At 39.6% G+C, this 13,451-nt stretch overlaps 1 protein-coding gene across 25 annotated transcripts in view; it reads right to left on the bottom strand.

The window, feature by feature from the left end:
- PCM1 (pericentriolar material 1) overlaps nucleotides 1-10,811 on the bottom strand; it is a 43,630-nt gene extending 32,819 nt beyond the window's left edge. For 7 of the 25 annotated variants that reach the window (XM_080387174.1, XM_080387193.1, XM_080387182.1 and 4 more), the window contains exons 1-7: nucleotides 10,569-10,810; nucleotides 6,329-6,447; nucleotides 5,490-5,738; nucleotides 4,090-4,362; nucleotides 3,372-3,542; nucleotides 3,076-3,192; nucleotides 1,664-1,807 (exon numbers count right to left, since the gene is read on the bottom strand). In XM_080387174.1, the coding sequence (XP_080243300.1) occupies nucleotides 1,664-1,807; nucleotides 3,076-3,192; nucleotides 3,372-3,542; nucleotides 4,090-4,362; nucleotides 5,490-5,738; nucleotides 6,329-6,424 (1,050 nt within the window). In that variant the 5' untranslated portion in view covers nucleotides 6,425-6,447; nucleotides 10,569-10,810. Of the gene's footprint in view, nucleotides 1-1,663; nucleotides 1,808-3,075; nucleotides 3,193-3,371; nucleotides 3,543-4,089; nucleotides 4,363-5,489; nucleotides 5,739-6,328; nucleotides 6,448-9,946; nucleotides 10,440-10,476; nucleotides 10,499-10,568 lie in introns of those variants that run through there. The other 18 variants (XM_080387175.1, XM_080387177.1, XM_080387195.1 and 15 more) reach the window with 11 other exon arrangements.
- Between the last annotated feature and the right edge of the window lie 2,640 nt (nucleotides 10,812-13,451).

Here is a 13,451-nt window from a genome sequence, read left to right as displayed (position 1 = left end):
GACTGGCAAAGTAAGCAAGATAAGGCATAGTATCACGGAGCTACATATAATAAAAGATCCAGACTGATTTACTGGCCTAAAATCTCCAAATTTTCAGCAGAATGTTTTGGGCAGTTACTCTCCTCTAATTTTGTATGCTACTTTAATGCCATAGATATTAGAATACACCAGATTTAGGTAAACCAACTTCAAAACACACACATGCACAGAATCTCCGCTATACTGTTATTTTCAAACACATAGAAATAGATCTGAGGGAATGTAAGCATGTTGAGCAGTTAAGATATGTTAGAACTAAGTTATTTTCCTCATCCTAACCTAATGAAAAGCTGGAGACTTGCCTCAAAACTTTTATTCAAGGGTTGTCTGCAAATTAAGTGTTTTAATAAGACATCTACAGTTAAGACCCGCATCCTGTTTGAATTTGGATTATTGCACTATGCAGATGAAACTGTGGAAAATTTTGCCTCCTTTTTCTTAGGAGTTGACAAGTACTTAAAAAGAACATTACTAACTTAAAAGCATCATCTTCTCCACATAGGGCTAAGATCCTGAAGTATAAGATTCTCTCAGTACAAAAATACTGCACCAAACGTCAGAATAGAAGTAGGCATCTTTATATAACTAGTTCTTGGGTACCAGGGAATGCTCAACTTTCCAGTAGAGAGAGGAGCACCCACCCAGAAACCTAAACCTTCCAAAGTGTCACCAAAACATGCACTGTAGCTGGCACTGATCATTCTTGTTACACTTTTGTCTTCATATATAAAGAGCAGAGTAGAGGCAAAACAGAGTACACTATAAAATCAACACAGGAAGGAACAAGGGGAAGAAAGGGAAAAAGATGTGTCTCAGTCTCACGCACCTATTAAATAATCCAAGCTTTATACAGAGTACAAGATTTGCTTGAGTTCATTAAAATTACATAATTACATAGCAAATTTTTCAAGCCTAGTTCTGCATTTAGACTAGTAAGTCTGATGAAACATTTAAGCCTTTTGTGGTTTGTTTTAGTTTGTTTGGTGTTTGAGGGTTTTTTTGGCAGGGAGGTCGTGGAAATGGGGATCAGACTTTTTTTTTTTGCTCCCTAAATCAGAGTAAGGGAGAAAGTCATAGAAAAGCTGGTAACAGATACCAAAGTTCTAGACTCCAAGCCCTTTAGTCTTCCCCCTTCCAACTATGTATTTATATAAAACAGCTATAAAATAAAATATTTGTGGAACAAGTTAAGGCTACTATTCTTTAATTTATTTTCTCTATGTGGTATTAGCTTAAATTTGCATTGGCAGACTATTAGCATAAACATGCCAAGTATCTGGAAGTCACATTTACAATGTTTTCCCAGAGATAACAGCAAAATTGGAAGGATCATCTATATGAAATCGGAACACCTGCTGTACCAAACTACTTTCTCTGTCAATGTTGACACTTCAGAAGAGAAAGTTGTCAAACATCTCTAAAAAAACCCAAACTCCTCCAGGCAGACGATTCATTCTATGAAAAAACAGTTGTATACAGACAAGCAAGTCAAATGGGAACATTCACTGTAACAAATATATTTGAAGCAGTTAAAAAAGGGGGTGGGGGAGTGGGGGTGGGTGTATGCATGAAGATTGGCACGTACAAGTCCTATTTGAGGCTAAAATGGTATTTTGAACTGTACCTTTGAAGGCAATCCACGTATCCATAATACCATGTAGGGTATTAAGCCTACAAAACCAGTCTTTCCTGTCATATAGAGCAGCTCTGTCACCTTTCCCTTTAGGACTTGCTGTAACATCAATGTCTGTAACCTGTTCCTGTGAAGCTGAATTCCCTAGTCTGTCCTCAGTGTGGGGACAAACACTCAGACTAGAAGATACCTTCTTTATTAGGCACATTAGATTTTCAAGATGTGCTCCAACTTCGCACACTCTTTCAAGTTACAAGCCTACCCACTCGTATCTTGTCAAATAATGAAAATTAATAGAAAATAAAATCTACTAAAGAGCAAAGACATCTTTAGTCACTCTTAGAATTTTCATAACAACACTGTATAGCAATCAACTGTATAAGACTACAAGTATTCATTCTACATGTAATATATATAAGCTGCAGGTAAAGAGAAATCAGATGCAAAATGAAAGCCAAACAAAACTAAAATCCATTTTGCAAAGATGAAGAAAAATCCAAGTTTACATGTATACTTAAAAACTGGTTTTTCTGCATTTTTCAATACTCTTTTTTTAAAGTTAAAAGTACATCTTCCACATCTATGATTTTATTTCTTTATAGGGATAGAGTAAGTTCTTACAAAGCTAAAAATAATTACAAAAACATCTTAATGTCTTAACTGCTGTTTTACTTCCAAGCATGTAAATTCTCCTAATCTGTAGAACATTCAGTGTACTAACAGGCCAAAAAAGTGCCAGTTCTCTAGTACTCCTCAGTACAGCAGTATTGGAAGATGGAAATCTTAGTTGTTACTAAAACGCTTTTGCATCTACTACAAGAATTGCTTACCACATTAGTGTAAAAGCTTTAATAAATAGAAAGGATGATTGTCTGTGTCTCTCAGAACTAAACTCAGAGCACATTTTCTAAAAGGTGTTCATCTCTCCAAAAAAAAGGAGAGAAACCTTTATGTTAGGTCAATACTTCTGTGATATCGCTACAAAGGTGCTTGGGCACTGACCCACTAATAATTCATTTCTAACCCTCTCCTCACTAAACACCAGCAAGTATTACCCACAAGCAGAAATGAACTTACAGATGAAAAACTGTACGAAAAACCCTATACCTTCCTACGTAAGTCCTGTGCATGCTCCTCCAAAGTAAACATTTAACCCTTCATTCTACTTTGAAGAACGATTTAAAAAAAACTAATCAAGATACATTGTTGTTGTGACAGAATCATTCTTTTTTTTCCCCAAAATAAAAAAAAAAAAATCCACACATGCATGAACACCTCCTGAACAGAGTGTCTGGGGATTACTATTTTCAAATTGAACCGCAAATTATGACACTATTGTAACACACACAACAACAAAACAAAGTCTTCATTTCTAGCACCTTAATTACTAAAAGGCAGCTTACCGTGGTATCTGAAGCCTCAGACTGCACATCAATGTTTAGCGATGTGCTCTCACCTACAGAACCAGATCCCACAGCTGAATCTATAGTCCGAACATCATCCTCCTCATTTTCTCTAGCCTGAAATATTTCATTGGCATAAATCAAAAGCTATATATAAAGGGGGCATTAAAAATTAATTATGGAAGGTACTACATATCAAAACCAACACCCCCAGAAGCACCATCAAAACATCAATGGTCAACTCCTAAAAAAGAGCTTACAGTGCAGAAACAAATATATTATGTTCTCAAACTTACAAGCATCTTTTGCAAAAATTTCAGATAGGATTTCTCCTGCTCTTTAAGGTGATCTATAAGGTGTGATAAACGCTCAACATTGGCCGATCTTTCATTTTTCTCTACAAGATCATCCCGCATGGAGCTGGCCTTAGCAATATAGCCGCGAATTTGAACTAGTCTGCTCGCAATCTGTAAAGACACTAAAGTTACTGAATGCATCCAACTACAGCTTTAAGGTATTTAATGCACAAGACATGGTGACAGCAACAGCAAAGTAGTAATTAAATAGGTGACATACTAGTACTTTCAATCCCATAAGCACACTTCTGCAAGTGGTTAAAAGTAAACAGGTTTTATAAGGATAGATTTATACATGCATGAAGTTGCAAGGCTGAAGCACAGGGGTTCTTGTTGACGTAAGCTAAAAGAGAGTTCAGCTCATTAACGTATGAAAATACTAAACTCAGACTATTTTCTGGAACCGTACAAAAAAGAACCAACCTCTAAGATGAAAATTAATACTGCATCTGTTACCAATAAGCAAATTTCTGAAGAAAACTACATGATTAAGTTTGGTTTCACATTTTCCTCAAGTTGCCCTTTAGAACAGTGGGATATTCCAATAAAGACTTAACAGTTACACTTTTCAGAAATTTAGAAAGATGCACTGAAAAGTAACAAGGTAGTTACAACCTGAGTGTCAATATTCTGTAGACATCGCAAGCTCTGTAAATACCTGGCTGCTATCCATAGCTGGCTGTCCTCTTCCATCTTCTTGAACAGAGGCCTGACAATTTTGCAAGAAATCCTTGCTTAGAGCACCTCCAAACGACTCTTTACATTGCACTGGTATCCCCGTTTCCTTTTTTGGGGAACATGAGGCAGGATCTTTGCTTTTGTTAGTGTTTATCTGCAGTGACAGGGAGTTGAATGGTTTTTTGTTTTCATTAAGTTGACGTTTGTTGTTAGCAGCTGTTGCCCTGCCTTGAGAATCACTTCCAATGCTTCTCTATGAACAAACAAGAAAAAGAACAATTGCTTTACTTTTTTCTTCCAATATATTCTCAACACTGATTAGTTTCACTGTTTGGATTACCAGTTCTGCAGTATTATTAGACTGCTTTTAAAGTTAGCTTACTAGTCACTGACTAGCCACAAGCTAGCTGAAGACCGTGCTGATGATTTTTACCATATAGTTTTCAGAAAGCAAGCCCACATTCCCAGAACAGCTGAGAAGAAAAAGGGTTCTACTTTTCCTCAGAGCTTAGTTACTCATCCTTGCTGTGGCCTCAACCCTTACTATAATGAAAGGCATCCTACTTCTCCATGTACATTTGAGAGGCTAACAATAGTAAAAGAGCAACATATTCACTTGCAGAATATGATACCTCATAACTTCACCTTTTCTTTAGAACCTTCTGACTAGCAACTTTTTGCCATAACATACATTTCAGGAAGAAGTTATGCCCAGTCTTGATAATCTAAGTCAAAGCAAGAAATCACATTTGCAAGATTCTTCACAACCCAAGCAAGTTAACAACAAACTTTGGTAAAGACTAACAAGCTTCTATTCTGAAATCATTAGCACAAATTTATGCCTTGTTACAAAAGAATTAATCCCTCATACTTTTCACTGTTTTAGGCAAGGGAAGGATGAATATGCCATATTCCCAAAGAATCAGTTATGGCAAATTGATGCTATACATTTCTCTACACTCTACTGAGGATCAGTCTGTATTGTTACTCTTCTGCTTAATCCACAAGGATAATAATGTTCAGAATCACAAACTGACACTTCAAGAACAGCCTTTCAAAATAAGGTAACAGATATCGTCAAGTGGCAGAGAAGTATGATGAGTAAGAAATACTGATTTGAGGACACAGGAATTTGTTAATGATTGCGAAAAAAAGGGAAGACAGCTAGCATACTCTGAAGTATAGGAAAGCCATGATCCCGAACCTTCCATAATTTTCTCAAGTTCAAAACCAGAATTTTGATTTGGGTCCCATGGTACCTATAAGGGTTGTTTTTTTTTGTAATTGCTTGTGAAAGCTTGCTTTATTTGTCACTTCATTATAAGACAGTGAATAAATTTTGCAGTCACATTTATAGTGGGAGCTAGTATTCACACAAACCTGATCCAGATCACTGAAGTTTAATCTCTGTTTAAGTCTTTCTAGCTCAGCCTGCTCTGGAACAGACATCTGAGTCATGTATCGAGCATGAGGAAAACTATGAGGAGTTCTGGTCTTCCGTCGTCCCATTCCAGGTGAGGAGGATTCTGGAGATATATCATTCGTAAGCCTCGTTTCAGCTTCCCCACCAAGTTTTTTCTTGTTTTTTTCTGAAGATCTGTTTGCTTTCTTCTGTTGACTTCCCCAGTCCTTAACAGTAAGGAAATAAAAAAATAGTTGTATTTCTTATCCACATATATAAAAGTAAATGTTATAATTCAGTGAGTCTACTTCAATTTCAGAAGTAAAAATAAAAAACAGTATCAAACATGCACTGTTTCCTAGCGCAAATGTCACGTTACAAAATATAATTTTCTCTACTGCATAAATTAAAAATAGCGTGTCAGGAAATCAGAAACCCATTTCATCCTACAGTGCATTAAATTAATTTCAAATGAAGTTAAAACAGTATTTTTCTTATTTGCTGAAGGCGCTTCAGCAGTTTAGAAGTTTTAAAATTAGTTTTCACTTTCATGACACCAACAACACTTTCGTGTCTAGCTACTTTATTTACCCAAAACACTTTGCATAAATACATCTACATATTTTACCACCTCTGAATCACACTTGTTGCTTGCTTACATCTACCTCAATTATTTTATTGGTTTTGCAGATATTTACCTATAAAGCTGTACTGACAAGGCTTAGGGTTTTGCATTGTTACCAGCCTCTAACAGGAGGTACCTGGTAATTTTAGCGTACAACATAAAATGGCAACTGAAAGATAAGATTAATTATACCGTGTTGTTTAGCCGGTCATCAAGGCTTTCATTGCTCCAGCAAGGCAAGTCCTGATCATTCATGCCTTCTTCAAAGGGACCACCTCCTGTCGCCATGACAAGCAACCAAGAAAATGAATCTGAAATAAATAGTTGAAAGAAATATGCTGTATTAAAATCAGTTTATGTAGAAAACGTTAAAGATTGATAATCTGAGATGCCAACTACATAATCATTATAAAATGTAAACACACCGCGGTTTTAGGAAACTAAACCCCCTGTTTACTAAACCACCTTGCTAAAAATCTAACAGTGAGAAGAACACAGATACTGGCATTAAAAATTAAACAAGTAGTATTTTGGGGGTTTGATTGGGTTGGGTTTTTCTCATCTCTGCTCTTAGAAAGTAAATAATTATTTTTCTTCACTTTTTAGGCTCTCAATCTTCCTTACTTTAAAACACACTACACTGCTTGGAAAAGCTGCTTTCTCATTGATAAAGCCTGCACTTTCAGGTGCAGGATGATGTCTATTCGAACAATAAGTGACTTTGGAGACCTAGTACGTCAATCTTTCACATTTATTTTGTTACTAAGATGTTGACAACAGACACCGAAGGGGATACTTGATACACGCAAGACAGACAGCAATAAAAGGATTTTTACTTTCTCTACTACAGTTATTTAAGCAGTAAATGCTGTGCCACTTCTATCATAGCTTCTAGCAAATCCAAACAAAATAATCTGAGTTTCCCAGAGCTTTGCTGCTCTCTGATAGTGCCATTCTGATCAATATAAAGCAATCTATATGTTTACAAGTTTTCATTTTCACTTCTAGTTTTGACATTGGTAATAAAAAAAGTTGCTAAAGCTGAAAGATTAGAAATAAAGTATTCCTTTACGACAGTAAAAGTAGATTAGGCTCCTTTAAAAGGTTAGGAATACATAACTCTATGTACTCTAAGGCTACAACAAAAACTGTGCAGCCTAAGTGCTGCTGGTATAGCTCTACTGCACAAAGCTACAAATGTTTTCTTTGTAACAGCTATGAAGTTTGCTCCAGATCTAGAAGAAAAAGTCCTGCAGAGAACTACTTCTTCCAGCTAGTTTTAGCTGCTACATTAGGACACGATCCTAACTTTAACTGAAAAACAAATGAAAAAGGTCCATTTATTTCTAAACATTTTACTGCAACCTATCTACTATTAATTTTCACACCAAGATTTCACACATTGCAGATGAAACCACCTAAAACTCAAGATTAAGAAGCATCTAAGAAGTTGGGTTTTTCGTCATCAGTTCCAGAAAAAAAAAACTAATCCTCAACTAACTTTAAAAGCTGTACTAGTATACCTATGTTGCTAAGGCACAGTATTCAATCAAAATCACACAACACAGCCCTCTCAGTAGATACACTTGCACAAAGCAGTATTTTTATGCAAACAGAGCTTATTACTATAGCATTAAGGAAAAGGGATCTACCAGGTATGCTCATTATACCACAACCATATCTCCACTCAGCAGTGAACCAACCCAAGCCACACTAACACACTTAGAAGTAATTCAGCTTCTACATCTTGCAATCAGAATCATAACACAGATGTAATTAAGTGCTTTCTACTTTGGGAACTGGCAGATCTGTGCCCTGCTGTCCTTGCACAGTCATACATACTCCCTTCTTCATCCCAAGAGAAGCGTCCATGAGGCCAAGCAATCAGAGGGTACCATCTATAAACCAGCTAGCCAACAAATAAAACCAAAATAAAATAAAAAAAAAAACAAACTGCAGATGAGTTCTCAACTGAATAAGCTCCCTGATCTTGCTAACATTATGACTATATAAGAACTATCTGTAGGCTCAAGGAAGGCAAATAAAAGCAATGCCATCAGGAAAAGCAAACCCCAGACTGATCAGCTGTAAACCTACACCTTCTGTGCAACTTTCCCTGTCAGATTTATTTAGAAACTGTCAGATTTATTTAGAAAATAATTTAGGAAAAAAAATTATTTAGAAAAAAATTAGAAAATAAAAACAAAATGCCCTTTCATATTTTGTTTTCATGTAGAAGCACAAGCATCCTATGAAAAGTTCACAGGGAAGCTCTCCTGCCAACTCAAGGTAAAACTGACAAGCATTCAAAACAAATGCATAATTATTAGTTTAGCTTATTTTAGAAAACAGCTACCTTTTGTAAGAATTTTCTTCACCTACAGATAAACTGTTCAGTTTTGTAGATGTGCAAGACCCAGCATTTCAACTGGCACTCTATCATGACCTATGCTACGAAGCATAATGAGTTCATCTTGACAAGATTAGGGGCCATCTGGGTTTACAGTCCATTTCAGTAATCTGTTTCCTCATTGTCATGTTATATAATTCTATTAAACTGTAGCAAAGGAACTTTTTCCCTACCTTCCACAAGAAGTGGCAATATTCATTTTTAGACAATACAAATAACTATTCACATTTATTTCATTTAAAACTTTCACAACAGCTATCTTCAAGTATCTCTGCTGTAAGAGCCTCCGATTACTTCTGAAGTAAATGCACTGCCACACATAGAATATGCCGAATAATATTCTCAAACAAGGCCATAAGCCAATGCACCCTAATAAATACAGCTCAAAAATAACAACATCCTGATTACTTCCAGCAAGCGGATTTTAAAGTGTTCTAACAGAACCGTGCACATTCCAGAGAGCAAGTTTCTAAATATTCATATTACAGTCTTTGATATTTCCAAATGAATTATATTCAAGTGAGTTTAAGATCAGCTATGCTGATATTGTATCGCTTCAACTCAGTTAAACACAGACGTTCAGCCAGCTTTTTTCTTAGAAATGAAACTCTCCCATATGAAGCTGTGGTTTTCTCCTCCACACACCTCACTAATTCTTTTTTCTTACTTTACATTTCAGCAGCTATTTCTAAAAGAAACCATCTCAGAAGTTTTGGTACCCTCCCATCATGCTATTTCTGAATCCAGCAATCCATTACCAATATCAGTTTCCTGCACATTATAAAATCTGTATAAAAGCTCTATTGAAGCATATGCATACTGCCTTACAACATTTACTAGGGACTTGGGGGGGAAAAAAAAACCCAAACCCAAACTCTTCCAAGTGTATTTTCTACAGAAATAATAAGATAACATGTAACATTATATCCAAAACAGGAAAGATTGTAGTAAAAATATATTTTGTACATGTAACAGCAATACGCAAATCGCTCACAAATATTACTATAAAATATGCTGACAGAAGAAAAATGCATATTTTAAAAGGCCTTTTTTTCTACAGTGGAGTTGGTTTTTACTTTTTTTTTTTCTTCCTATAGCATTCACGTGAACTGCAAAAGCTCTGAAGAGCACTTAATCCTACACATAGAAACTATTGGAAATTAAAAACTAAACCGGAAACAAGAAGTTGTAAAAAGCCATCGTAGAGCCATAAAGACTAAAATCGGCATCAAACAAGTTTAGCTTTTTAAAACATCTGCTCGCCACTGCTCATTATTTTCGCATTAACCCGTTAAACGCCTATGGAGTACTGCCAACCACACGGGGATCATCAAAAATGCGCAGTCAATACAGCAAACCCTCTCCTGTTGCACCGGACAGTCCTCACACGAGCGACGCACCAAGAGAACTGCAAACCCACGACCAGCTGGCGGAGCGGGGCCGGGCGCACGCCTCGGCCCTTCCCGGCGCCCCGCAGGCTGCCGTCCCGACTCGGTCTGGTCCACTTCCACGGCAAGGCGTCGAGCCCCCAGGCCCGGCGGGTCTCGCCGCGGCCGGGTCCGGCAGCCCGCGCGGCGCCCCGGCGCTGTGCCAGCGGAGGCAGGCGAGACCAGGGGGGCCCGCTGCTCCGCGGCGCCGAATCGCGGGGCGGCGCAGGGCGCGGCGCGTAGGCGGGCTCTGCTCAAAGCGCCTCAGGGCGAAGCGCGGCCGCCGCCCGGCCGGCGTCGCCTTGGAGAGCGAGTAACGCGCCCTTCCCGCGGCCGAGGGGAGCGACCCACCCAGCCTGTGGCACCGCGAGCCTCCCCTGGGCCTGCCGGTGCCGGCTCCCCCGGAGCCCTCCTCCGCGCCGCGCCGGGCAGCGAGCCGAACCCCCTCTCCTCCCCGGCCAAGGCGCCCACCCACGCGGGCCCGCAGGAGCGCAAAGGCCTACCCCGCCAGCCCTGCCCCACCGGCCACGGCCCGCGGCGCCAGCGAGGGCCGGGGGGCGACCCGCCGCGCCAGGGGGCGGAGGCAGCGGCTCACCCCGTGGCGACGGAGAGGTCACCAAGGCCCGGCTTCTCCTCCACCGCCGTTCACTACCGGCGGGGCCCGCGCTACCCAACCGAGCGTTTCGCCTTCCAGCAGCAGAGAACAGCGGCCTCGCTTCGCCTAACGCCGCGGCACAGCGCTGGCGGAGGGACTCACAGCCCTGCCCCAACAGCGAGCGCAGCCATCTTGGCCGCCACTCGCCAAGGGTGCGAGAGGCGGGCCCCAGCGGACGGATACACACCGTTACCTAGTAACCCCGCCCAGCGGTGCCCTTCCCGCGCTTCCGGGCGCCGCCGGCGGAGGATGGCCGCGTGCCGCCGGGGGCGGCAGGAACTCCAAATCCCAGCGTGCACTGCGCGAGGGGCGGTTCGCGCCGCCCCGGGCGGGGCGCAGCGCCTCCTGGGACCGGTAGTTTTCCAGCCGGGCACCGCCCCGCCCCCTGACAGGATTCGCGCCTGCCCACCGCGCCGAGCTCGGTTTGCTGTTAACCGAAGGTGCGGGAAGGATGATGAGGTCTGTAAATGGCTTCACCTGACTGGAAGCCTGCTAACGTCGCCTCGAAACACGGCGCGTGGGCGAGGGTCAGGTCCTGTCCTCATCTGGAGCAGCATCGACTTGCAGAGTCTGTTTCTGTCTGCGCTGGGTCTCCTGTAAGAAATCACGGCTGAAAATTGCAGCGATGAAAAGGTGGAGATCATTGTAGTGGCCTACGTTTTTTTTATGTTCTTTTCCTGTGATGCCATTATTCATTTTTTGCTGTTTGCTTTAGGGCTTGGAGTTTACCGATGTAAGTTCTTTATGTTTTCATTTGGAAAAAAAAATACAGAAAAAACCAGAGGATTTGGCCTTTAAAAAAAAAATAAATAGTTGCGGGTAATAGTTGTGCTGTTATGCTCTGACCACCCGCTTGTTACAGGCAGATAAACTTGGTGTTTAGCAGAAGTTCTTGTTAGTTCTCAAGGGGCTGGACTTGCATAATATACTCTGGATTTTCAGTTTCTGTTTTGGTAAAGCTGATGCAGTTTATATTTCTTTCATTTGAGGGGATTGTCCCCTATCAGAATGGGAGAAGCGAGTTACCATTTCCAGCATTGCCATTACACTGAGTTGCTAAAGCAGAAGCATTAAATATTTATATAGGCCTCACAATTCATCCTGGGTGAGAAACATTCTATTGGTACTACATGAAAATGTGGTTAACCCCACATCTCTCCCATATTAGTACTTACACCTGTGTATTTTGCTCCACCAAAAAAATCACACATGAATACTTTTCGATTACACATTAATCTATCTGTAATTTAGAAAAGGAACTAAACGATTGGAAAACCTGTGAAATAAAATTGTTTCCATAAAAAATACCATTGTTTTCTCCAGCAGATGACCCCAGATGAAAGGAATAGTTCTGGACAATACGTAGTATGTAAAAGAGTGAGCATAAGACTGCCTGTTACAGCAGTGTTTTTCTCCTGTTTCTACCATGGGATACATGACTATATATCCGTAACTGAAATTGTTTTAAAAGGAACCTGCAACAACTTGATGGAAGCTCTTTATGAATAATATACATGCATTACATCTGTATTGCAATTCTGCAGCTAATAAAGGAGTTCATTTATCAGGGTTTTTTTATTATACTTTTAACTAGTGTCCTTTTATTCTGACCTCAGGTACCATGCCTGGGTATTCAGCACAATATTGGCAATGTCACTGTTGGCAAGACGCCTTGTAATATCAAGGTGGAATACCTCCCACTGCCCAGCAGGTGGAGGCAGAATTTAAGAGAAAATAGTACCTTAATACAATGACTATCATTATTTTTGTTGCTATGGTTTATTCTTAAAATACAGCTCCCTCGCCCCTGTAACTTCCTGCAGGGGAAAAAAGGAATCTTATGTAAAAATGTAATACACTATTAAGGAAAATCAAGAAATCAAATAGATTTTAGTATGTTTAGTAACAATGTCTTTATCATAGTCCCCTGTATGTCATAACTACATATTTTCCTTACCACAGGATGTCATATATTGGTAGTATGTCTCTCATAGGAGCTTACAGCATCATTATTCTGATTCCTGCTTGACATTTGCCGATGATTTTTCTCTTATTTTCTGTCCCTTTTCTGGAATTGGCTGCAAACTTTTTCTTTAAAAAAAATAATAATAGAACAGTACCAGCTCCTCAAAGCCATTTTTCATCGGGGATGAGCACTGAAAAAAGATTCAGTAAGCATTAAGGAATAATGGATTCCAATGCAAGAAGCATTATTTTAAGTTTATGGTTCTCCACTACTGTTGAAAAATAACTTACCAGGATTTGGGAGTGACTGTGAGCCAAAACTAATATGGCTAAAAGAATGTCCTGTTAATTAAAAAAAAAAAAATATTTTGGGTGAAGTCCTATATGAACACTAATGAGCCTCTAGATTGACAGTAACTAATTCCTCCTATAAAGATCTCTGTTGTAAGTGCTTCCATCAGCAGACATGTTAATGAATGCAACCTCATAGAAACAGAATGGGTTATCTTTGAGATAGCCCAGTTTAATTAGGATTGAAAGCTATGTCAGAGATGTGTGATGATTTTTTCCTTGCACTTCTGCTGGCTGTATCTTGTTAACTTTACTTTATTGTTCCAGAATGAAAGGAGAGAAAGCAAACAAAATACAGGCATGTAAGGACTAGGGGCAGTAAGAAGTGAAGGACTAAAGTTTTACTGAGACAGAGGGGATGCAAGGAGTAGTTGGGGAGAGATTTTTAAAGGCCCTGAAGCAAAGACAGTAATTAATAGAGCATTCAGTTCAAATAATCACTTTTTTTTTTATTTTGTGACAAAGAAATTTTTGCTACAAAAATGAAACTGGCCAAAACTGAATTAG

The sequence above is a fragment of the Falco punctatus genome (assembly GCF_963210335.1).
Source record: "Falco punctatus genome assembly, chromosome: 1".
Taxonomy (NCBI): domain Eukaryota; kingdom Metazoa; phylum Chordata; class Aves; order Falconiformes; family Falconidae; genus Falco; species Falco punctatus.
The sequence above is the reverse complement of the archived record's forward strand: the minus strand, read 5'-3'. Positions and strand labels throughout refer to the sequence as shown.